Below are 25,514 nucleotides of genomic sequence, written 5' to 3'. Positions count from 1 at the left end.
CTCTAAATTTAACCCTCTCTGTACGATGACGTCTTTACATCATTATCATTTTTTTTTTTTCTCGTTGTGAAGCGATTGTATTTAATTTCCTTTTCAGCCTGGCAGTGAAGGGAAAATTTTTTGTATTCTCCGCCTACTTTGTGACGGTCGATTTGTGTTATTTTATCAGTGTGTTTCAAATTATATGATTGTTGAAGATACTTGTGGTTTATTGTCATTATATCGTCATCGGTATCATTATCTACGTCTTTGTCATCATTATTAGTATTATCATCATTATTATCATCGTCGTCATCATCATCATCATCATCATCATCATCATCCAGTTTCGTACTTCGAAGAGTGGAAGGTTGCTGTCAGAGAGAGAGAGAGAGAGAGAGAGAGAGAGAGGATAAATTTTTCACTCTTGTAATCACTCACCATTCACTGAAAATATATGTGTATGGTTGGGGTAATTTGTGTGCGTTTTTATGTATGCGCTTGTGAGTTTATGAGCACTTGTATGTACACTTTGGTTGCTCTGTGGCTATTGTTGATTTTAAGTACTTTCGTGTGCGTGTGCGTTTTCGGTTTTATGAGTGTCATGGGATGTTTATGTGGGAGTGCGTGTGTACGTGTATTTTTGAGGAAATTGTGTGCGTGTATTTATGTTTGTTTGTTTGTGTGTGTACATAAGTGTAGGTGGATATCCGTGTATGTTAATGTGTGTGTGTGTGTGTGTGTGTGTGTGTGTGTGTGTGTGTGTGTGTGTAAACGTGCGTATTTGCAAACGACTGCTTGTGTAAGTGTACTGTATATGTGCGTGCTCAGTCCCAAGCATATGTGCGTTTCATAACCAAGCTTTTCACAATACACAAATAAGCGGTTTCGTGTGCATCGTGTAAGCCTGCCGTACTTTCACTTCCTCACAACAAAGCCGATTTTCTTCATTAATACGAAGGCTCATCATCGTGACGTGGGAGGGATGCCAGGTGTCATTGGGGAGGGTAATTATGGTCTCTCTCTCTCTCTCTCTCTTTCTCATAAAAGTGAAGAGGCTGTGAGAGTGAGTGAGGGTGTCCTTAACCCCTTGAGCCCAAGTACGTGTTTTTCTATTTTATTAATTACTACCAGACGATTTTGCACCATTTAAAATAGACATCCTGTTGTGAGGCAGTTTTTAATGGAGTCTACGTAACCCCTCCAGTTCGAAAAGTATCCTGAGCTGAATAAAATCGTCTGAAGAGAGCAGGAATAAACGAAGAAAAAAATAGCTTTCTTGTAAAATACTTTATCGTAAGCTGCATCAAATCGTCTGGAGGTAGAAAGAATTTACTAAAAAAAAATAGCCCTCTTGTGAAGTGGGTTGTCCTAAACTGAGTAAAATCGTCTGGAGAAGGCAGGAATAAATTTTAAACATGTCATAGGCGTCAAGAGTTAAAGGAAATAGGGATGTTGTGAAAGTGAGATGGGCATTGTGAAAGTGAAAGGAGGATATATTCAAGGATTGCAATGTTTGTTTCAATTGAGTGACTAAGATAAAAGGAAGATTTTTTTTTTCTTTTCACTCTGTCTGTATGGGAGTTTATTTCTTGATGTCGGTTTGTTGAGTTATTGAGAAGTTTGGAGAGAGAGAGAGAGAGAGAGAGAGAGAGAGAGAGAGAGAGAGAGAAATGACAGCTTCGGTCACGATTCTTCCTTTCCTTGGAAGGTAATTAAAGAGAATGAATAGTCTCGGTAGGTGAAGGATTTATGAAGTGAGTGGATATTTCAACCTTTGTCCCCTAAGTTGCCGAAAAAAAATGTTGAGGGATTGGAAGAATATAATTAAGGGGTCATCTTCCTAAGTGATTAAAGGCGATTGTGTCTAATTTATTGACTACAAAAAAGTATATAAGAAGGAGGGCATGGTCCTTAAGAAGTTTATTAAGAAGTTGGGTAAAGAGACGGAAGGGAAGAATAAGGTGTGTTTGAAGGCTGTTTGTAAGATAAAGGATGTAGCTGACGGGGTACAGTAAATTTTTAATCGAGAGAATGCAGAGAAAAGAATATGTAAGCCACAGGAGACATGGATGAGAGGAGTAACTATATCGGTGAAGGAGTGGATAATGGAAGGGAGGAAGGAATTCTCGAAATATTGGTAAAGTTACTAAGAAGTAGACCGAGGAACAGAGGTACATGAAAAGTAGTTAAGAAGTAGATATAGAAACAGAAGTACAAAAGGAGGTGGATGAACGAATATGAACAGAAATATGAATAACGAAAGAATGTAAACAGATGAGGAAGAAGGGTAAATTAGTAGAGAACTTAGGGCAGAGCTAGTCTGATAATGAAACAGAGAGAGAGAGAGAGAGAGAGAGAGAGAGAGAGAGAGAGAGAGAGAGAGAGAGAGATTACGTGAGTCAGGGCTTCTATAATTTTAATTCAAGGCCCTGGATGGCAGTGAGTGAGTAAGGTTACATGAGTCACGCCCTCCCAGAAAAAAAAGGCTAATTACATGACGGTCTTGGAATTCACCTGTATTTGTGTCATGGGTTATTTGGATGGTTAATTGAATAAGTAATTACCTTTTCCTCTCCCTCCTACCTTTCTCCGCCTTCCATTCCCCTCCCTTCCCTTCCCTGCCTCCCCCCCTCCACATATAGGAAGGAGGGATGTTATGTTTGAATGTATGCTTGTGTACCTGTCAGTTGGTTTGCCTCTCTCTCTCTCTCTCTCTCTCTCTCTCTCTCTCTCTCTCTCTCATTGTGTGTGTGTGTGTAAAGAATACTAGAAATGTATGTTTGTGGAAGAGTTCTGCTGCATACGTAAATTGTGTATGTTCGTTTGTGTATAAGTAGCTAATCTCTCTGACCAGTCCACGACACTGAAGTAAGACAGAATACGTGAATATAATTTTGCTTGGGAATTGGCGCCAGGAATTCGAATGTTGGAATGATTTGTAACTAACTTCTCAGGGCGCTTTGTAAAGATCATTTTGCTTGCGTGCTTTCTCATCTTTTTATCTGCGACATATGGGGTTTTACCATCTCGTTGTAAATTAGGAATGAGGGAATACACATATATCAGTCTGCATTTTTTTTGTTGACTGTCACTTCATCCTGTGAGGGGTTCTTCGGCCAAAACATTTGCAAACATTTCTGTTCCCTTTTAGTAATGACCACACTCGACAAACCAGAGCAATGGTGTTTTTTTTTTTTTTTTTTTTTTTTTTTTTTTCACTTTACAGCCAGACGATATTATTCATACTTAGATGAAGCCTCTCGTAGCGAAAGGATTAATCTCTTCACTACAATGACATTAAATTTCTTCTCACCACCCTCAGACGAATTTAGTCCACTTAAGGAAAATGATGTGGAGGAGTTGTGTACGTAGCTTTCTTTAAGGAACTGAATGCGGTACCATCTCAGCTGAATAAAATCGTCTGGCATCACCATGAATATTGTAGAAATTGCGTCCATGGGTTGAAGGATTATTTTCTCTCTTTACCTGTGAATATGCAAGTGCGTTTTAGTACACTGGTCAGGTCACGTGCACATTAAACATACCTGCGCATACTCTCATTCACGCACGCTCACGCACTCAGTATCACGCACACATGGTCCACTCACTCACAGGTCTGCTCTCACTCACTCTGTCTGCTCTCAACTCTTACACACTTTCTGTTTTCTCATATCTCATTCACTTCCTCTATTCTCACCCACTGGCAGCTCCTCCTCCTCTTTATCTCTCGCTTACTGTGCTCCCATGCTGTCTTTACTCCCACCAAATCTCAGTTTATGTAGGTGCTTGGATTTGATATGTTTTGACCCCATGTTGATCAGTTTATTTAAGAGAATCAGTCGAGTTGGTGGATAGAGTGAGTCGAGTTGGTAGATAGAGTGGGTCGAGTTGGTGGATAGAATCGGTCCAGGTGCAGTTAATTGGACCGAGTTGACAGTGGATCGAATTTGAATGTATTCCTGCTACCGCATCTTCCCCTCTCGCCCTAAATCTCTCTCCTTCCCCTCTTCCAACCCCTTCTCCCTACCCCCTTTTTCCATCCCCCTCCCCTTAGTCCCCTTTTTCCCACCCCTTCCCCCCATATCACGGTGCAAACCAAGTGCGAAATCTAAAACCACACTCATCTGTCAACAGTTAGAGAGAGAGAGAGAGAGAGAGAGAGAGTGAGAGAAATGTGTGTGTGTGTGTGTGTGTGTGTGTGTGTGTGTGTGTGTGTGTGTGTGTGTGTGTGTGTGTTTCCCAGCGTTTACGAGAATTTGAGGTTTGATGAAGAGGGCGGGGAAAGTAACTGTGCAGTGTTGGCCCTCTCCTTGGGGTACACGCGCACGCACACACGCACACGGAGAGAGAGAGAGAGAGAGGGGGGGGCGGTTGCGTCCGTCATGTGGTGTTGATGTGGTGATTTTGGGAATGTTGATAGCCCTGCATAACAACCGCTTCATTTGTTCACACACCATAACATCGCCATCATTCCCGCGATTATAACTGGATTGAGGTCATTACAGCGTCGTATTAGGGAGGGTAATTTTGTATGAAAATGAGGTGGAAGAAAGAAGTTATACTTAAGAATTATACTGTAACTCTGGATAATGGAAACATGTGAGAACGAAAATGAGGCTTTAGAAGTAAACAGTTGTGGTGGAAGAGGGAAAAACGGATTGTGAAAAACGGAGATACATGAAGAATGAAAATATGGCTTGAGTAAAATATGTGAAGATCGAAAATAAGACGAGTAAAATATATGAAGATTGAAAATAAGACTTGAGTAGAATAGATGAAAATGAAAATAAGGCTTGAGGAATGTATATGGAAATGAAAATGGGACGTGAGTGATATATATATATATATACTGTATGTAAATAAGACTTGAGTAATATAGGAAATGGTATGAAAATGACTAAGACCTGAATATTATATGAAATAGTATATGCAAATGAAAATAAGGCTTGAGTAATATATGATAATGAAAATAAGACTTAAATGATATCGGAATTCATATATGAAAATGATTATAAGACCTGAGTAATATGTGAAACTATATGAAAATGGTAAGACCTGAGTATTATGGAATAGTATATGAAAATGAAAATCAGGCTTGAATAATATACAGGTATGATAATGAAAATAAAACTTGAGTAATGTAGGAAATGATATACGAAAATGATAATAGGACCTACGTAATATGTGAAACAGTGTATGAAAAAAAAATATAATATATGAAAAGATACGTGAAAATGAAAATAAAACGAGTAATATATGTAGAATGATATATGACAATGAAGACAAATATAATGTGGATAAAACAGTAAAGTATGCCCTACCAAACTGAAATAAAGGAGAATTAAAAAGACGCAGTACAGTTGTGTTGAAAAGGTTATTGAAACGAGGTGAATACGAAATTGAAAAACAGTGTGAAGTATGCATAAAATAAAATAATGTAACTTTTTTGGATCATTATGGTGACTTATGATAGGGTTAATTTATGCGGTGACAGAAGAAAAAGAAAGAGAGAGAGAGAGAGAGAGAGAGAAGTAAAACAGTAAGAGAACATATGCTGAAAATTAAAATGAGATTAATGATGAAATAACCTAACTGGACCAAGGCGTTATTATGTTAAGGTGGAGTAAATATGTTGTTCAGGAAGAGAATTTTGTATGTAAATAGAAGGAAATTTATTGTGGAAATAGAATGGAATTTAGTGTGGAAATTGAAGGGAATTTAGTGTGGAAATAGAAGGAAATTTAGGTAGAAGAGGAAAAGGAAACTGCAAAATTAAAGAAAACTAAAGTGAATCATTATCCAGTGATATGCGAAAATATAATTAAGGAAGGAAAATTAACTGTGCAAATGAGAAGGGAGGAAATATGGAAATGAGATGGAAAGGAAGAAACTGTAATCTAAGGATAAAGATATGTTGAATAATAATACACTTCATAGATTTTGTTTTTGTTTTACTATACTGGGTTATTTTGTGTTGGTGGGGATGTTGATGGATAGATAGATAGGTTGATAGATGATAGGTAGATAAATAGACAGCGTGTCATTCTCTCTTTATAATGAAGGTACTGTACATAATGTAGGGAAGAGAGAATAAAAAAAATGAAGGAAGCAAGGATGGATGATGTGAGCTATCATAAAGAAGAAAGAAATTTTGAAAGCAAACAGAATGCGTGTTAATAAAGTAATTCTGAACTCATTATTTTATAGTGATCGTAAAAACTCTAGTAATTATAGAGGAAAATTGGTTATGAATAATAAATGAAGGGAGAAAGGAAAATGTCGATTGATGAAGAAAAAAAAATGATAATGAATAACGCAAAAAGTAATACCAAGAATTAAATGAATGAATAAAACATAATCATTTACGTCATTATTATCAGGAAATTGAACATGAAACAGTGTAGGAAGGCAGAGAAAGAGAGAGAGAGAGAGAGAGAGACCATGTGTGTGTGTGTGTGTGTGTGTGTGTGTGTGTGTGTGTGTGTGTGTGTTTTATTACCGCCATGAGGGTTTTAGTGGTTTATTGACACTGCTCCCGTTAATGTTACCTTCAGATATAAGTGTTCCGGGGACACGAGGGGGCCGAGGGAGCTTTTTTTTTTTTTTTTTTTTTTTTTTTTTTTTTTTTTTGAGGGGGCAGGATTGTGTGGTGGGTGAAAGAGGTTAAGTTAAAAAAAAAAAGTGCCATTACTTTTGCCATTATTTACTGTACATTCTTTATATTTTTAAAGGCAGGATGAAATGTTATCAGATATTTACTGCTTGTGTTATTGAAGGAGACACTATAAAAAATAATTACTTTTATTATGCCTGTCTCTTAGTTACGATGTTTTTATTATTATTTTTGCTGTTATTATTATTATTATTATTATTATTATTATTAGTTTTTTATCATTTTTTGCCACCCAAAGAAGATAAGGTTAGGAAGGACCTTTCGGCAGTCAGAGATAAAAATGCTCTCACTTAACCCCTTCCTTTAGACAGATCTTCCCTGAACCGAGTGTGATAACCTGGCGATGATAAGACAGACAAGGATAGTAATTTTCCAAGGTTCTTTAATGCACGTTCAGTTTCAGTAATCGTATATTTTTATTTATCATAGCTCACGTTTTCCGTATAATTTTGAAATTATGGCGAATGTTCTGAAATATTGTCCTTTAAATTTGGGTTTAATAATTGTGCAATATTGTCTTTTTTTAAGGAGATACAGTCGGCTTAGAAATCAGCATTATTCTCTCTCTCTCTCTCTAATCCAGTCTGCTTTCTACTTCCTCTAGTAGTGCAAACCTGAGTCGATTCTCCCCCCTTCCTCAGCACTCTATCCAACCCCATCCCTCCCTCCACCCTCACCCCTCCCTCACCCCTCCATCTTTCCCCTCACCGCCCTACCCCACCCCCTACTGGCTGTGCATCATTTTTGCTCTTGTGGTCACGTTTAAAGGGAGTCACTTTTCAGCAGTTTCCCATCGGGGCTGTTTGTTCCGGGGCCTGAGTAACGTTGTGCTGGAGAGAGAGAGAGAGAGAGCAACGTGATATCTAATTAAATCACGTTCAACAGCCAGTCAGTCCACACACACACACACACACACACACACACACACACACACACACACACACACACACACACACACACACACACACACACACACACACACACACACACACACACACACACACACACACACACACACACACACACACACACACACACACACACACGAAAATTTCAGTTCCCTTGTTTCACGGCGCCGTTTTCCTTTTTAATCACCAGAAGCGAAGGAGAACCAGTTTTTATTTTTCACGGCAGATTAAATACATCAAAGCCACATATGAATCTAACGGGAAGACAGAAAACGAAGAGAGGACGACAGAGGAACAGAAAAGATGGAAGTATGAAGTTGAAGAGACTATGTGGGTGAGCAATTTGGATGAGCAAGAAGGAATGGAGCTTTTGTTTTTTTTTTTTTTTATTTTTTTTTTTTTTCCGACCGTCAAAAATAATCTCTGGGATTACGTGTCTGGCATTTAACAAAATTTGGATTCATTCGGACTGAGGTTGGATTAAGACACACACACACACACACACACACACACACACACACACACACACACATTTCACTGAATCTCGTTCCGGGCAAGACTCTTCTCACCGCCAGATACAGGTAACGCAGGTGACGAGGGACGCGAGACTTGAAAATGAACAGAGGAAAGAATTATTTGTCCATTTTTTTTATCCTGACCTACACGATCGAGCGATTAGAGGAGGTTAGAGACATCCTTCCTTCACCCTTTCTTTACCGGGTGACTCTACAAGGATAACAGAAACATAAAAGAGGTCATGGTACTGAAGAGGTTAAATCCTTCTGCATACGCCACCTTCCAGTTTGCTTAACCCTCTGAGGCCGACGCTTTCCTTCAGCTGACTGATATCGTCGGGTGTAATCCGTCATGTGAATCTGTGGCACTGTAAGAATTAAGGAAAACAGTTTGTAACATTCTTCCTTCTCTGTTCTTCTCTGCTCTAGTCTCTGCTGTACTCTGTTTCCTGTTGCTGTACTCTGCCCCACTGTATTCTACTCCACTGTACTTTATTCTCCTCTAGCGTATTGCACTGTAAACTCAACTCTCCGCTCCTCTGTTCTTCCTTGCCCTTTTCTGGTCTACTCTGTTTTACTTCGCACTGCTGTGCCCTGCTCTACTTAACGGAAAAAAAAAAAAATGTGGAGTTTTCAGCCAGAATAGAATAAGTAAAGAAAGGGTTAATATTGGTGTCACTATTTCTTTTCACAGGCGAGGTGTTCCCAGAGGAGACTTGGGACGTGTATGAGGAGTACCTGGAGCAACAGCAGGAAGCCATCAGGTAAGGTTCCTTCGTGAGTAGGGATAGGTGAGGTATGTGTGTGTGTGTGTGTGTGTATTAATCTCGCTACTACCATACAAGCTTATACAGTCTGGTAGAGTTTTCGAAGTTAAGGAGCTAGAAATGCCCTTTATTAACTCCGTCTCCACCAGAGGGCTGTCCTGAACTGAATAAGATCTTCCAGTTGCATCAAAAACACACAACAAAAAAATACTGAACGTCGAATTAAAGGAATTCAAGCAGAGATCAGAAAGTGTATGGAAGCCTCGTAAGTTCGTGATGCAAGAGGACAAAACTCATCCTCCAGGTTTAAGCGAATGAATTGTAGTTTATGATATTCTTTTTTTTTTTTTTTTTTTTTTTTTTTTATCTGGATCTCTTTATGCACTTTAGACTTTGCGATCAGGAAAGGAGTAGATACCCCTTCAGTCCTAAGCAGCCTTCTCTTCAGCTGAATAAAATCGTCTGGTGGTGGCAGGAAGTGAAAAGAAAATACATCAGTTGGTAATTCCACCTTCGAGTTTGTTGCTAGCTAATGGAGCGGAAAAAAACATCTTCGGGTCACTTTAGCGAATTCAGTGGTCGCGTCGGTCGGCATTTAGGTAAAGCACACCACCGTTTTCTTTACCTTCGCCACACGTTTTCCATTAGCGAGGGCTGACCACTATCCGCTAAAGAGTTTTGGGCGCCGCTCACAACGCAGGATACTCTCTCATGGGGCTACACGCGCACGCACGCACCCCCCCACTCTCTCTCTCTCTCTCCCGCTTTCCTCCCAATTTCCGTACCACAAGCCCCCATCTCCGTTCTAAAATGGCACACACGTCCATCCCACCATCCCAGACGTGCCAGTTGCCCTTATCGTTGTGAAATGGAGTCTCCTTATGTGTTTACAACTGGGCACATGTTTTACGAGAGGGGAGACTGCAATTTACAGAGCGAGAGTTTGGCGTTTCTAATTTACTAGGGTAGTCTTTCTCTCTGCTTGGAAACCTTGTAACTTTTACTCTCTCTCTCTCTCTCTCTCTCTCTCTCTCTAATATATTTATTTATTTATTTATTTATTTCTCGACCTACCTGCCTATCTATAAATCTGTGTGTCCATATTTGTATCTACGTATATGCCTGTCATTCTTCCCTTTTCTCATTTTCTTCTTTATCCACCTTTCATCTCTCATATACAACTGGGGGACCTGTTCTGCAAGAATGGATGTTGCAGTTTACAGGGGTGTCATTTCTGATTTACTACGGCAGCATATCTCGTAGCTTGGACCTGGGGAACGGTTTGTTGTAGTGGACCTCATTTTTCTCTGCAGTATGGAGGATGGCTGGTGCATGTTTACTGATCCGGGAGATTTCTGACTTTGGATTATAATTAACTGTAGTATTTTGAAGGGAATCTACACTTTCACATCTCTCAGTACCACACATCATGCTGCCGCGCCACTCACTGTCATACAACACCTCACATTTCCACACCTTACACTGCCACACCTCACTTCTGCATCCCACACTACCACACTTTACACAGTCACATTTTACAGTACCACACCTCAAACTACCTTACACTTCCACACCCCACGCTATCACGCCTCACATTTCGCAGTGTCACATCTTATACTACCACTCCTCACTTAACACCTTACATTTCGCAGTGTCACATCTTATACTACCACTCCTCACTTAACACCTTGCACTTGCACGCCCCACGCTGCCTCATCATCCTCATCCACTTTACATGGATATGCCAACACCCTGTATAGCACTGGTAAAAACACGGTTACAGTGACAAATATTAGCATTACACACCCAAACGCTCTGGGACTCTCACTACCCTATTCGGCCCAAATTCCACTCTCTTTTATGCTCAGCGTACGGTCATCACTACCTTTTGTGACACGCTGAAGCTTTGCTAACTAGAAGGGACGTGCCGTGTATAGAAGCTGCTCAGGCGGGTGTTGTATTCACAGATGGTTTAGAGGAGAGTGAGAACAAATGAAGGCACTGTGGTCATAGTGTAGGAAGGAGATGTTGTCACTTCCCCTGCCATTTAAGTAGCTCATTAATAGTGTGTGTATGATATAGATTTTTTTTTTTTTTTTTTTATGGGGACCAGGGTGTTGATGATAAAGATGGTGATGAAAATTATGATATTCTAAATTTAGGTAGAACCCTTGCATTTACATCATACACAAGTGAAATTTTTCTTGGCTCTTGTGATATATTTGCCAAGCCCCGGCATGGAAATTGATGTGGGTAAACTTGGGTTCCCGCATGTCAATTCCAACTCCTTTACCAGGCTGTCCTAAACCACCGTAGTCAAGAACTGCCTTCCCATTCCCAGGAGTGAGGACCGTCGTGCAGTGGACTATGAATGGATTGCTAGGAAAACACCCTTCCTTCAGAGGACACTTGTTTTTTGAGATAAAGCGTTTCGTTCTGACAGATTTAAAGGGCTCACAAGAACGAAACGTATCTCAGCACAGACTACTCCTCAGGGTCTTATGGTATCAACACTGTCGATGTTCCTTGCATAGCTAAAATAATGAACTGCCTAATGATGATGATGATGAATCTAGTTCAGCCTGTGTCCTTGTACCCCACCACCATGGTACAGTTGCTTCGCTTTGCGCCTCACAATGCTTGCTTGTCCTTCCCAGTTTCCCTCATAATGGTGCTGTCGCGCCCTCTGCCTGCCATCTCTCGCTCCACTGAGGCACAAACTTGCAGACATATGAGTTCATTCTTTGTGGTCTGATTGATGTAGCAACCATCACTTTTGGGCCAAGGACTTCAAGGTCGTCCCCTCAGGTTTAAATTATATATCACATACTTGCCGTCGTGTTCACCGGAAGACAGTGTAACCCCTGCACTTGGAGACGCTCCCATAAACTGAATTAAATCTTGCAGCTTCCAAGCGATTTTATTCAACGTATGGGAGACCTTTCGAAGTGGAGGAGTTATGCTTGATGAAGTTTTAAATGGCAGTTGTGAACTGTAGTTACGCGAAATTAAGCGAAACGTGAAAATAAATGTTCTCTATCTCAGTACACGAATTTTATGTTGGAAGGTAAAGATAAGAATCAGTCCTCTGTTCCTGTGTGTGTGTGTGTGTGTGTGTGTGTGTGTGTGTGTGTGTGTGTGAAGGTGAAGGTGAAGGTGAGTCTAAAGGAGGGCAGGACAGTAGGACATATTTGAGACTTCCTGTCGCCGTTACTCAAATTCCTGCTGTCCGGAGCTTGGAGGGAAAGGGGATGGAAGAGGAGATGAGGTAAGGGAAGCAGAAAGGAATGAAAAAGGGGATGGGAAGGGAAAGGGAGGGAGAAGTGAGAGGAAGAGAAAGTATGAGGAATAAAAGAGGGAGGAGTGGCAGGAGGGGAGATAAATGGAGGGAGGAGTCGGAGGAAGTGTTGCAAAGGGAAGAGACATAGAAGTAAAGGGATGCTGGGGGGAGAGAGAGGAGCGGTGGAGAGGGGAAGGTACGAAGTAGATAAAGAGGAGTGGAAAGGAGGGAAAGGATTGAAGGGAGAAGATGTGATAGGATGTTGGGGGAGAGGGGAATTAGGGAGGAAGTGGGGCAGTGAGAGGAGGGGTAGGAGAGTGAGGGAGCGAGAGAGTGGGGAGGGGAAGGAAGGGAGGAATGCAAGACTGATAGAGGAAGAGGGGTCGAGAGGGAGTAGGAGTAAGAGGATGGGAGGGAGAGAAGATGTGAAGAGAGAGAGGTTAGGAAAAATGCATGGGGAGAAAGAGTGGAGGGAGGAGATGAGAGGAAGTATCGAGATAAGAGGAAGAACAAAGAGTATCTGGAGGAGAGGGAGGGGAGGGAGAGGAAGAGAGAAGGAATTAGGAAAGGAGGCAAGGGGTGAGGAATAAAGGAAGAGGAGGGGTGAAATTGTCTAGTTTGTGTGTGTGTGTGTGTGTGTGTGTGTGTGTGTGTGTGTCAGTCAACCTGTATGTATTCTTTATTAACAGACAGACGGTCGTATTCTTAATGGCATAGCGTTGCACCTTTTTAAAACTGATTTATTTTGCGTATTACACCTTAACATTCCTTTGTATGCTATGGTTATCGTTTTAATATCGACAAAAAATGCTTCATTAACAAACAGAAAGATGCTGAACCTGTGATGCGCAAAACAAATCGCTAAGGAAGAGGTACTGCGAGAAATCCAAAGCCACATACAATACAGGCCAGAGTGCGAACATACACAAACATATGCAAGGACACACAACCAGCACCCTTTCTAAATGTCCATCACTTCTTGGGATTTTAACCGTAGACGTAGACACAAGCAGGTCGCCAGACAAACACGCTAGCACCGAGTCACCGTGGTTCCGTATGGGATGATGAACAAAAAAGAAAAAATAAATAAATAAGTGTTAGGCTGCTGTAGGGATGTCTCGGTTGTATTGGTTCGATGCACTTCTAATCTCCCTCAGTGTGTTTTTTTTTTTTTTTTTTTTTGAGTTGTGATTGTTTTCGTTGTTCGTAGAGGGAAATACCGGTGTATATACAGTATTTTCCTCCTCCTCCTCCTCCTCCTTCTCCATTCCTTCCTTTCGTTCCTTCCTTCCTTCCGTCCATCCATCCATCCAAACATCCATCCTCCTGCTCCTGCTTCTCCTCCTGCTCCTCCTCCTGCTCCTGCTCCTCCTCCTCCTCCTGCTCCTTCTCCTCCTCCTGCTCCTCCTCCTCCTGCTCCTGCTCCTCCTCCTCCTCCTCCTCCTCCTCCTCCTCCTCCTCCATCCATCCATCCATCCATCCTCGTCGTCGTCGCCGTCACTCTATTACCACTATCATACACTGGGTTGTTTGGCTCCAGAAGCAGGAAAAACACGAAATTATGAGAACTATCATTACAGTGGCCAGGGAAAATGAACCTCACCTCCATTGACTCACCTTTCAGGCCCTCTAGGCTCTTGTGGGAGGAAATGAGATGAGGTTGAGTGAGATGAGAGGAGAGAGGAAGGGGGAAGGGGATCTGAGAAGAGGGAGGAGGGAAGGGGAGTCAGAGAAGGGGGAAGAGAGGAGGAGAGGAGCAGGGGCAGGGATGAAGGAGGAGGAGAGGGAGGGGAAGGGAAAGAGAGGGAAGGAGGGATGAAAGGAATGAGGAGAGAAGGGGGGGGGGAAGGAAGAGAGGAAGAAAGGTGACGGGGGAGAGGAAGGAGGAAGAGATGAGAGGTGGAAGTTAGGAAGGAGGAAAATAGGAAAAATGACAAATAAGTGAGAGAGAGAGAGAGAGAGAGAGAGAGAGAGAGAGAGAGAGACAGACAGACAGAGACAGACAGACAGACAGACAGAGACTACGTGTGTGGCAATGAATCAAGAGCAATGGAAAGGATTGGGGTCGACCTCACTCTAATTCCCTCTCTTATCTCCCCCTTCAGGATACTCGGGGTCAAGGTGAGGGCAGGTAGAGTTGGGTGGGGCGGGGTTGAGAGTGTGGGGGCAGGTGGGGATAGGGTGTGGTAGGATCTGGTGGGGTGGGGTAGGGAGGATGAGGCAGGGTGGGGCGGGGTTGAGAGTGTGGGGGCAGGTGGGGATAGGGTGTGGTAGGATCTGGTGGGGTGGGGTAGAGAGGATGAGGCAGGGTGGGGCGGGGTTGAGTGTGTGGGGGCAGGTGGGGATAGGGTGTGGTAGGATCTGGTGGGGTGGGGTAGAGAGGATGAGGCAGGTGGGGTCGGGTTGGGAGTGGGGAAGGGACAGGAGGGGAGGGGCGAGGAAGGGTCAAGGGTCAGAACGCCACCTTATAAACACCAACCACTTAGCTAGGTGACAAATTATAGAGGGAAGACATTGCCAACTGTAGCTGATAAGAGACGAAGAGGCGGCTGCTGATACTCTGTTACTCCTGTTACTACCACTGTTACTATACTGGTACTACCACTGTTACTACTGTCACTGCCACTACTACTACCGCTATTACTACTGTTACTTCCACTATTACTACTACTGTTTCTTTTTCAGTAGTTGTAAGTGCAATATTTGTGAGTTGTCTGTAACTGTAGGATTTGTTATATGATAGTAATGATGAATTGTTTGTGTCACATACTAGTGTGTGTGTGTGTGTGTGTGTGTGTGTGTGTGTGTGTGTGTGTGTGTTTCTTACCTCTTGCCATCCCCCACCCCGTCCTGCAGCATCATCCTTCCTCCACATATATACACCTTCTTCTCCCTCACCTTTACCTTCCCCCCATCTCATTGTCTCCTTCTTTCCCTCCCTGACTCTCCTTACCCTTCAGTCCCTCATCGCTCCTGCCTCCTTCCGCCTCCCACATTTCCTCTTCAACCCCTTGTCACCTTCCTTTCAACCATCCCTGTCCTCTCATCTGCACCCTTCCCCTCCTGCAACTTCTTAATTCTTCTTTCCCTACATATCAGTCCCCTCTTTCGTATTTTTATACATTAGTTCTATAAGAGGGATGCCTTCACCTGGTGGCACCAATATGGCCGAGTTTCTCCTCTGCCTGGTAATACAAGTGTCCCTCAGTTCCCTCCTAATCCCCCGAGAGGAGGATGGTGGTCTGTAGAAGGGTAATTTTAGTCTGCAGCCGCTGGATTCACGTTCTGATGAGTCTGGGGTTACAATTACCACTAACCTTTTTTTTTCATCGTCAGTTTTATCCTTCATGCCCATCCCATCTATGCTTATGTGTCTGTTCCCTCTCCTCCCCACCCCTTCTTCCATTCTTTCTTTCCTAACAGTATCCCCCTCCCCCTTTTAGTATGACCCTCTGTCGATTTTCTTTCATCCCTCTCTCATACTCCCCCATCTACACCCTTTCCCTCGCACATCTCTCTGTCTTTATTCCATCTTCCTTGCTTTACTTTCTCATTTTTTTCATTTATTGTCAGTTTATTTGCCCAAATTTTACTAATTAATGTATTACTTTAACTTCTCAGTCACCTATTTTCTTCTCTCCCTTCCCTCTCGCGCCTCGACAGCTTTTCTTCCCTTTATTTCAGTATTGGTGTCTATGTGTCTTTCCAGTTTTCAACTGCTGCATATCTTTCTGTTTTTTCTTTCGTGTCAGGTACACCTCGCTTTTCAGCTCTTCCTCCCGCACAAACGCCCAAATCCCAATCCATCCACCATCCCACTGATTCTCTCCACTCCCATCCTTCCTGTTCCTCTCCCTTACCTTTCTTCCTTATCCCCTCTTCACCTCTCCCTTCCTATTTCCTCTCCCCCTCCTCTCCTCTCCTTCCACCTTTCCTCCCCACTTCCCACCTTCTTTCTCCACTCTGGGCACTTCCCCCTGTCAAACTTTCTTCTCCACTTTAATCCACCCCCTCCATGTTTCTTCTCCACTCCTCCCCCCTCCATCCTTTTTATTCTCTCCCCACCCTTGCCTCCCATCTCTCCTCATATCCTCCCCTGTTGTCTCCTCCCTCCTTACTCCACATCCTTGTCTTGATTCCTGTGGCTTGTTACATCACATCCTTTCTCCTTTTTTGTAATCTTAATTCTCTCTCTCTCTCTCTCTCTCTCTCTCTCTCTCTCTCTCTCTCTCTCTCTCTCTCTCTCCTTTCTTACCTTCCCCTTTTCCCAATCAGCTCCTCCTTCCTGTTCCCCAACTACCTTGTCTATATATACCTTCTCCTTCCTCCTCTTTCCCCTCCTCTTTCTTCCATCTCTTCCATCCGCTCTCCCTCACCATCCCCCTCGTCCTCCTCCTCTCCCCCTCCTTTCTTCCATCTCCTCCATCATAAATCCCTCACCTACCCCCTCCTTCTTTCTCTTCTTTCTTGTCCCCTCTCCTCCCCCTTCCCTCCCCCTCCCATTCCCCTTCCCCCTCCCCCTCCCCTTCCCCTTCTCCCTCCTGATTAAGCATCCTATCATACCCAAGGACAGGAAGTGAAATCAAGGGAAGGAGAGAGAGAGAGAGAGAGAGAGAGAGAAGAAGGAAATGGGAGAAAAGGAAAAGAGCGAGATAAGAGGGAAGGATGAAAGGAGAGCGAAAGGTAATAGCAGTGACTGAGATGCGATAGGAGGGAATGGGGAAAGAAAGAGGAGAAGAAGTTACAGTTAAAAGAGGGAGGAAGCGAGAGGGGAAAGAAGAATTGAAGAGGGAGTAGAGAAAGAAAAAGAAAGACGAGGAAAAGAAAGGTGCGGAGAGGGAAAGGGGAAAAAGAGAGGGAGGGAAATTAGGGAAGTGGGAAGAGGACAAGAAAACTGGGGAAGAAAAGGATGAGAGGGAAGGGAAAGAAAGGGAGGGAGAGGGGAGGGGAAGGGAAGGGAAGAAAGAGGAAAGGAGGGAAGGGTGGCGAAGGTAGTCATGATAGAGGAGGTGTTTTGTGCAAGGCTGTGGATGATTAGGTTAAAAAAGGGTGTGTGAGATGACTGGGCGGTGTGTGTGTGTGTGTGTGTGTGTGTGTGTGTGTGTGTGTGTGTGTGTGTGTGTGTGTGTTTATGAGAGAGAGAGAGAGAGAGAGAGAGAGAGAGAGGGGGTGGGGGGGAGGAAGGTAAAGCAGAAAAAGGAAGCTCCGGGCTTTTTCAGGTTAGCTCAGGTGACATCACAACACCAATGTATAAATAAATAATCATAATTTGCGTAACACATGTACACCAGCGGTTTATGTTGCAAGTTGTACACAATTTTTCATATCATTTTGCATCATACGTAAATCCTTTCAGTACCTACGCTTCTTGCATGAATGAAATACAAGCGGGGTATTGATGTTACTTGTACAGATATCAATCAGTGAGGGAAAGAGGTTACTATACTACGCTTCAGGTAACATGTTTGTAGAGCCACACCCTCTCAAGGCATCACCTGAAACTCATGGAAGATCACTGGGAAGAAAAATACCTCAGTCAAGTTAAAGATTGTTATATGGTGTGATTCTGTGAACAAACTGACTGGTGTGGAGTATAGTAATTTATTTTAGTTGACGGGTATTTGGGTGTGAGGGAGAGAGAGAGAGAGAGAGAGAGAGAGAGAGAGAGAGAGAGGGAGAGAGAGAGAGAGACTTAAATTTATTTTAGTTGACGGGTATTTGGGTGTGAGGGAGAGAGAGAGAGAGAGAGAGAGAGAGAGAGAGAGAGAGAGAGAGAGGGAGAGAGAGAGAGAGACTTAAAACAGGTAGATGTAAAAGTCAGTAGGTCAGGCAATTTAAGAACAATATATTTTTTTTCCTTTTTGCAAGTTCAAAGAGGAGAACAAGACAGCACAATATAAGCACTGGATTTTTTTTAGAGTCAGAGATAAAGAGGGCAAAGTTAGGTTCAAAGTAATGTAGATGCCGTCTTTGTCTCTTGTAGGGTCAGATAAGGGATTGGTACTTACTGTTGGATATAGTACAGAGAGAGAGAGAGAGAGAGAGAGACACACACACACACACACACACACACACACACACACACACACACACACACACACACACACTTACATCAGTCTCCCTTTGAAGGACACATTGCATCCTACTCATTCCCTTATAGATCATCCTCCATTACATTCAGCGTAAACAGGAAGGCGAAATTCGAGACGGGCAAAGAGAGAGAGAGAGAGAGAGAGAGAGAGAGAGAGAGAGAGAGATTAGTGCTGTATGTAATAAATATTATGAGAAATTGCCTTGCTGACAATATATGCATGGACATTGTTAGTGGAAAATTGAAAAGGGGTATTTTATAAGGAAATTAAATCAACTAGTAAAAACTGAGTGGTAATATATTTCTGGTTGGCGTTTTTGAGGTAACATGTTTGGTTTTAGGACCGACTGACATCCCTGACAGTGATTTGTTTCTGAGATGATTGTGTGTGTGTGTGTGTGTGTGTGTGTGTGTGTGTGTGTGTGTGTGTGTGTAAGGGAGAGAGAGAGAGATAGAATGATTTTAGTAATATTAAAATTCTGTTACATTCTTTTTGAAACAATTATAAAGCCCACGAACAAGATAAGTTGTTCTAGAAGTCGCATTCAAGTTTTCCCTGCAAGTAATTATTGTGAGTTGATCAAGTTCTGTTTCTTGATGTTCCGATTTTCTGTGGACGATAATTTTCTCTTTAATCTCGTGAAATCCTGAAAATGTCGACGTTGTTTATCGTGAAATTCTTGGCCTTCTCATTGTCTGTGTTGCTCCTGTTGTGCTCAGGGTTTTATATCTCTAGTTTCTGTATCTTCAAACGCCCAGGTACACTTCTCTTCCACAAGAATCTTATCACAGAGGCGGTACCTTGAGTGCTGGTTGAGAGTCTACCCCAGTGTTTTCTTTCTCATGAACCATTTTGCAAGGTGGTACTTCGCTAGTTTTTCTCAGGTTGTCTTTAAGTTTCCCAAGGCATTAGCAAGAGCCTGCGTTTTCTCCAGTCTGTAGTAAATGGTTCACTGGAGGTTTGCCCACTTACACACTTTCAGAAATCCGGCACTGTCATCACCTTGCGGGGGTGAAATTGGTGTGATAATGGTGATGAGAGAGGGAGTGATGATGATAGTAAAGATAAGGGTGATGGTGATGAGTAAGTAGACTGTTTGAAGCATTATTAGTGGTATGTATATAAGTATGTATGTAAGTATGTGTGTATACAAGTGTATAAGTAAAGGAGTGAGTAAATAAGGAAGACAACACTATGAAGAATAAGTAACGAAGTAAGCAGAGAGGCAGCCATAAATACGAATACTTTATGCTTTGTAAATCAATTGTGTAAATGAGTTAAGGTAATTAATGCAGGTATGCGTATGAGTACAGGTAGTGTAAATCATTGAGAGGAAGGCCTAGGTACCGCTAACAGCCAGAGGGACGTATGGTAAGGGATGGGGTGGTTGTATGGAAGGTATTGCGTCATGAACCATCCCTGTCACCCTTATTTGGCCCTTGCTTTTCTTTATTTATGCATTTTATAATTCTTTGACACAGGCATCCCTGTCACTGTCATTTATTTTTTTTACTTTTGTGTATTTTATAATTCTTTTGATAATTTTTTACCTGTCTTTTTTTTTTTTCCATTCTTTTTTCGGATCTCCGCCACCTTATCTTAACACTCACCTTTGTGTGTGTGTGTGTGTGTGTGTGTGTGTGTGTGTGTGTGTGTGTGTGTGTGTGTGTGTGTGTGTGTGTGTAACTTTTTTCATACTGTATATAAATAGTTTATGTATACTGTACATGTTTTCATTCGTTTCTTTTCCAGTATGATATTTCATTTCTTGTTTTTATATTCTTTCCTATTTCGTGCTTCCTTGTTTACAGTTTCTCACTTCATCTTTTTTTTTTTTTTTTAATATGTTCTCCACTAATCCGATCTTTTTGAATAACGTATTGTGGAGATTGGTGAAGAAATAATAGTGGAGAGAAAATCCTCTGTGGTGGTTTGGCTATATGCAGTGAATGGAATGTGGGTGTATACAAACGAAATAGAAGGAGTAGGGTAAGACTAAGAACGAAATGGAGAGATTATGGTTCTGTCACCTAGACTTAGCCCAGATTTTCGTTCTTTGGTGACTTATTATAAATTGGTCTAGCAGAAAAAAGTACTTCGGATCTCCATCCATTCTGAAACACTTCCTCGTTATTAGCATTAGCATAGTATCTTAGTTTTAATCAGTTGTTAAAGCTCGCCATTCAGGATGGAGACGTGGCAATTCTAGGCCAAGTTAGGGTGAGATGAGTATAGTTACGAGGGTTTGATTGACGGCTATGTGTCGTGGAAAGATTAGTCGTTACTGAGTAGGGATAGGAGCACCTGGAGATGTCTTCCTTTAGGCCTGCCCTTACCGGATGCGGCGTCGGGCTATAGATAGCTAGATAGCTAGAGAGCATTCTGTTGTCTCCCAAGCATATTAATTCCCACCTTGCATCCACTTAGATACTCAAAATTGTGTTCTTTCTCTCTTTCACATCTCTCCTGCGTTCCCACCTCACCCCCATTTCCCCACCATCAGAGGCCCCTTCCCAACCCTCACTGCCCCACCAGCAATTCCCTCAGACCTACCCCGTTATTACCCCAGAGAGCTGCAGTTGGCCGGGGAGAGCTGCCCCCCACCCCACCCCATCTGGCACCCCTGAGAATACCGTGGCACAGTGTTGGTCAGAGCTCTTAAAAAAGAAAAAGTTTGCTGTTTTGCAAAATATACTCGCAGAAGATACTCGAACGCTCCTAGATTAATTGCAAAAAATGTCAAGAATATCGCGTCTCCTGATGTTGAAGTCTGTGGATATGAATATCTATTGATCTAGCCGAGAGAGAGAGAGAGGGGGGGGGGAGGAATTGTAAAATGGCAGGTGTGGAGGTACCAGGTGCCTTGAGAGCGCCCTGGCCTTGATGTGTGAGCCTTGAGTGGCCTGGATATTGGGTTGACCGTCGGCTGAATTACTATACTTTGTACTTTAACTTGGCCTAAAATTGCCAACTAGTCACGAAGAAGTGGAATTGAATGGATGTAGAGCCGTAGTATTATTCTGCCACTGAGCTCAATAAGTTACAAATGGACGGAAATCTGGGCCCAATATTATGAAGGTTAATGAACGATGGATGGAGTGGGGAGGATGGACAGTGACACGATAGACTGTTTTATTTGGCTAATGTTTGTAAGTGTTTGATCCACACCATTTACTTTTAGGGTCCTCAGTCAAAGCTGCGAGCATGAGCCCTGAATTACGTTACTTGTCTGTTTCATTAGTGTATTTATTTTTTAACACTCAGGCCCCTGCGAATCATTGTTGGTTCAATAAAATCTTCATAAGTCATCAGGAATGAAGTATTGTAAATTGTCCCGACCTTGAGAGAGTTAATGGTAACTGCATTAACACTTGCAAGCTCCCGTAACTCAGTCTTAGGTAAAAAAAAATGTCGTCAGGCGTTAATACTACAATGATGACGATAATGAACATTGAATACAGGTCTACAGATAAGTTGCACATTTGTATTATTGTTTATACACATGCACGCTCAAAAATAATTTTTTCATATATAGCTAATAGAAGAGAAAGAAGAATAAAAGCATAGGCATATACATTAACAGGTATACAGTCCTTTTTAGGTCTGCAGTATTGCATGTTATGGGGCAAGTTTTAGTGAAAGGCCAGAAACTGTTATTTAGCGTAGTCATCCTTACATGGGTCAAGTTTTCTGAGGAGAGATGCTGAGGTCTCGTTTTCTATAGTAGTTTTTTTTTTTCTTCCCTGCTGCAAGCTTTTATTATCATTACTATGTACGCCTTTCACTCGACTGTACGTTGACTTGTAGATAACCCTTTCAGTCTGGGAGGGTAATTTTAAGCCTAAGAAAATTGTGTGGCAGTTATGAATTGAAGCAGTTGGTACAGTGAAAGGTTTGATGGCGATTTTCCAGCCCATCTGTGTATGTTTGTGTCTTTTTATGGAGTCCCAGAGTATTCCTTTGAAAGTAACGTCAGTTTTTATTTCATGAGTGTAATGGGAAACTGTGATATTGTACTTTGTTGTTGATGATTATGTAAAATTAATATCGGTATTTACTTCATTGTGGTAAACGGCATCCATAAGCATATTTTCATGGCTGTACGGAGTATTAGTTTTCCATAATACTTTATAAATCGTTATGGCACTTGGGGGTTAAATGATGTATTATTATTATTATTATTATTATTATTGGTGGTGGTGTTTATTATTATTTTTATTATTATTATTATTATAGGTGCTGTTGTTATTGTTGTTGTTGTTGTTGTTGTTGCTGCTGCTGCTGCTGCCGCTGCTGGTGGTGGTGTTGCATGATGATAATTTTTGGTTTCGAGATTTTAGTTCGCATTTAATCATATATTTCCCTCCTTGTACAGGTTATTGCGAGAGAAAGAGAGTAGCGATGAGGAATTCGTGGCTCTGTGCAAGCTGAGACGAGGGGCAGCGAAACACTCCCTATACCATCTGCTTCAGTTACCGGTAAGTGCCCCATCCCGTTTTCTTTGGTGTGTTGTGGGGGATTCGTTTTCTGTGGCTTGTCGTATTATCGTTGTCTTTGATGTGTCGTTTTCACAGACTTGTTTTCTATATCTGTTTATATATATATATATATATATATATATATATATATATATATATATATAATTTTCATGGGTATTATCTGAAAAGTGTTTGGGCTACGGATAAGAGAATATCAGTCTCTCTCTCTCTCTCTCTCTCTCTCTCTCTCTCTCTCTCTCTCTCTGACTGCATCTGAATCCATTTTGTGCACTCTTTCCCACTTTTTGCATCTTGTTAGTACCGCAGGTTTATTTAGTGTCACTGTAGTATCATACACTTCAGTGTAATTTTACTCGCGTCTTCAGGCCAGTTTTTTGGTTGCTTTTAAAGGCTTCTCATGTGTTTAAATATTTTTTCTTAATTTATATTATCTGTCTCTTATAATTTTTCCTCTTGGTAATGTAATTGGCCAGTTTAACACAGTATTTAGGTTATACTCCTGATGTAATTTCTCTGCTCCCTAAGTACTGATCTCTCTTCTTACCATTACCCCTAATTCAAGAGGCAAATTTCAACCTTAGTCAATTGGGGGGATTCTTTTCCAGGAGGCTCTAGGTTGTTATTATAATAAGGTTAAGTTAGCTTAAGTCACTGATATTTAATACGAGCGATCATCCTGGAAAGAAAAAATATTGCTCCCGGTCCAGACGTGGCTTACAGTGAGGAACTTCATATCCAGGTCAGAATTATTAGTTCAGACAAGCCTCTAGGTATGCCATGTGATTTGAAAAGATTGAAAAGTTTTTGCACTGGAATTTAGTCTGGTGGTGTTAGTTCAGACAGGGCCCTTGTTATACCATTTAATTTGAGACTGATTGGAATGTTTTGGCTGTGGTGTTAGGTCTTGTGGTGTAGCATCGTTTATTGAGTAATTTCAGGGCGTCCGAAAGTAGTAATTTTTCCTTTGCCTATATGTCTGATCCAGGTAATGCCTATGCTCCCAAAAGTACTTATCCTTCTGCATGTATTATGTAATCCGAGGTGATTTCAATGCTGTCTTAAGTGCTAATCTTTCCCCTACTAGTTTGTTAATTTGAAGATACCAGATGAGTTCTTTCCGTCGCCACAATGATGTCCTTTGTATTTGAGTCTTTCTACACCCAAGGAATGTAATTATTTTTTAATATTCAATTTATTATTATTTTATTGATTATTTAAGTATTTTATTGTTATTCCTATATTTTGCTCGAGACGCCTTGCAGTGAAAGGAATATAAGAAGTAAGGGGATGGAAACAGCCTCTATTGTATTTTGTTTCTCTCTTGGAGGGAACTGTTACTGCGGGCTCATGGCCTTTGGTTCCTTCTTCCTCGCATTAAAAAAAAAACATATTTTGGCATGGAATGAAGAAATTTTGACACCAATATCAGATTCCAAGTTCTGGCAGCGTTCATTTTTCTAGATTGGGCTCCATATTGAACCAACTGTTCTCTGTATCTTCGTTTTGATTAAGAAACTGAATCTCACCTGTTACGCATTTCCTTTCAGTGCCGTCTTTCTGAAGAACATCATTTTTTTTTTTTTTTTTCGAAAGCTGGTGTTTATTCTGTTAAAAAAATCGCTTATCATCTCTGATTATAAGGAACACTGAAATGTTTGACACCGATTTTTTTTTTTTTTATAGTTAATACTGGATCACATGGGGATAGGTGCATGATAAGAATAAAAGCAATGACTAAATAGAATCAGCAGCAAAGATAATCGGGGAAAAGTGTGAGAAAGTCCCCAAAATATCAGGGTGAGCATAAAAGTATCTACACTGAATATGAAATAAGAAATGTGGGGGAGAGGGGAGGGTCAGAAAAAATATACCGTAGTCCCTCGTCAATCATAATAAAAGAAAACGCCGCTTTCCAGTTTTCTTTATTTGCTGTCTGTCAGATAGAACTGCACCAAATTACTGCGGCACCTCGTAGGACTGAGTTGTATCTGAGGTGTATCTATATGTTCACGGTCATCAGCTTCGTAATATATGAGTCTTCACTTCCCTTCTTCTCTCTCTCGTAAAACAATGGAATATCAGTGTGTGTCATGGGAATTTGTTAAGTTAGCTTGCCACTGATCAAAGGCGGCGTGGCTTGTGTGTATTGCTCATATAGATATAATGACGATCTGTGTGTGTGTGTGTGTGTGTGATCTTTAAGCTTAATTTTAGTCATTTTTCTTTCAATGCAACTCAAAGGTATACAAAGAGGTCAGGCTAAGAGTAGACTGTGGACACGTAGGTCACTCTGAACAGGTAGATGTCTACTTCCTGTCGTGATAGATAAATAGATAGATATATAGATAGATGGGTAAGAGGATGAGATAGATAAATACCTAGCCAGATGGATACATGATGGATGGATTAGTGGGTATGTGGTTGGAAGGATGGAATGATGGATAGGTAGATGGATAAGTGATTGAATGGTTGGATGGATAAGCTGATGGATAGATGAATGGATAGATGGGTGAGGTTATAAAAAGTTCAGAGTAAGAGTAGGTTCCGAACACGTGGAGTACCATAAGCTGACATTCTCTCTCTCTCTCTCTCTCTCTCTCTCTCTCTCTCTCTCACACACACACACACACACACACACACACACACACACACACACACACACACACACACACACACACACACACACACACACACACACACACACACACACACACACACACACACACACACACACACACACACACACACACACACACACACACACACACACACACACACACACACACACACACACACAC

At 41.7% G+C, this 25,514-nt stretch overlaps 1 protein-coding gene across 1 annotated transcript in view; it reads left to right on the top strand.

Moving 5' to 3' along the window:
* The window catches only part of LOC145408815 (uncharacterized), a 152,613-nt gene that overhangs the window by 104,406 nt on the left and 22,693 nt on the right, over positions 1–25,514 (top strand). Inside the window, exons 5-6 of the mRNA XM_080279460.1 lie at positions 8,773–8,842; positions 22,593–22,695. Of these exons, the coding sequence (XP_080135586.1) occupies positions 8,773–8,842; positions 22,593–22,695 (173 nt within the window). The remainder of the gene's footprint in view (positions 1–8,772; positions 8,843–22,592; positions 22,696–25,514) is intronic.

The sequence above is a fragment of the Coenobita brevimanus genome, chromosome 78, assembly GCF_032717465.1.
Source record: "Coenobita brevimanus isolate Jiangsu-jjx chromosome 78, ASM3271746v2, whole genome shotgun sequence".
Lineage (NCBI taxonomy): Eukaryota > Metazoa > Arthropoda > Malacostraca > Decapoda > Coenobitidae > Coenobita > Coenobita brevimanus.
This window is presented reverse-complemented; position numbering and strand designations above follow the sequence as displayed.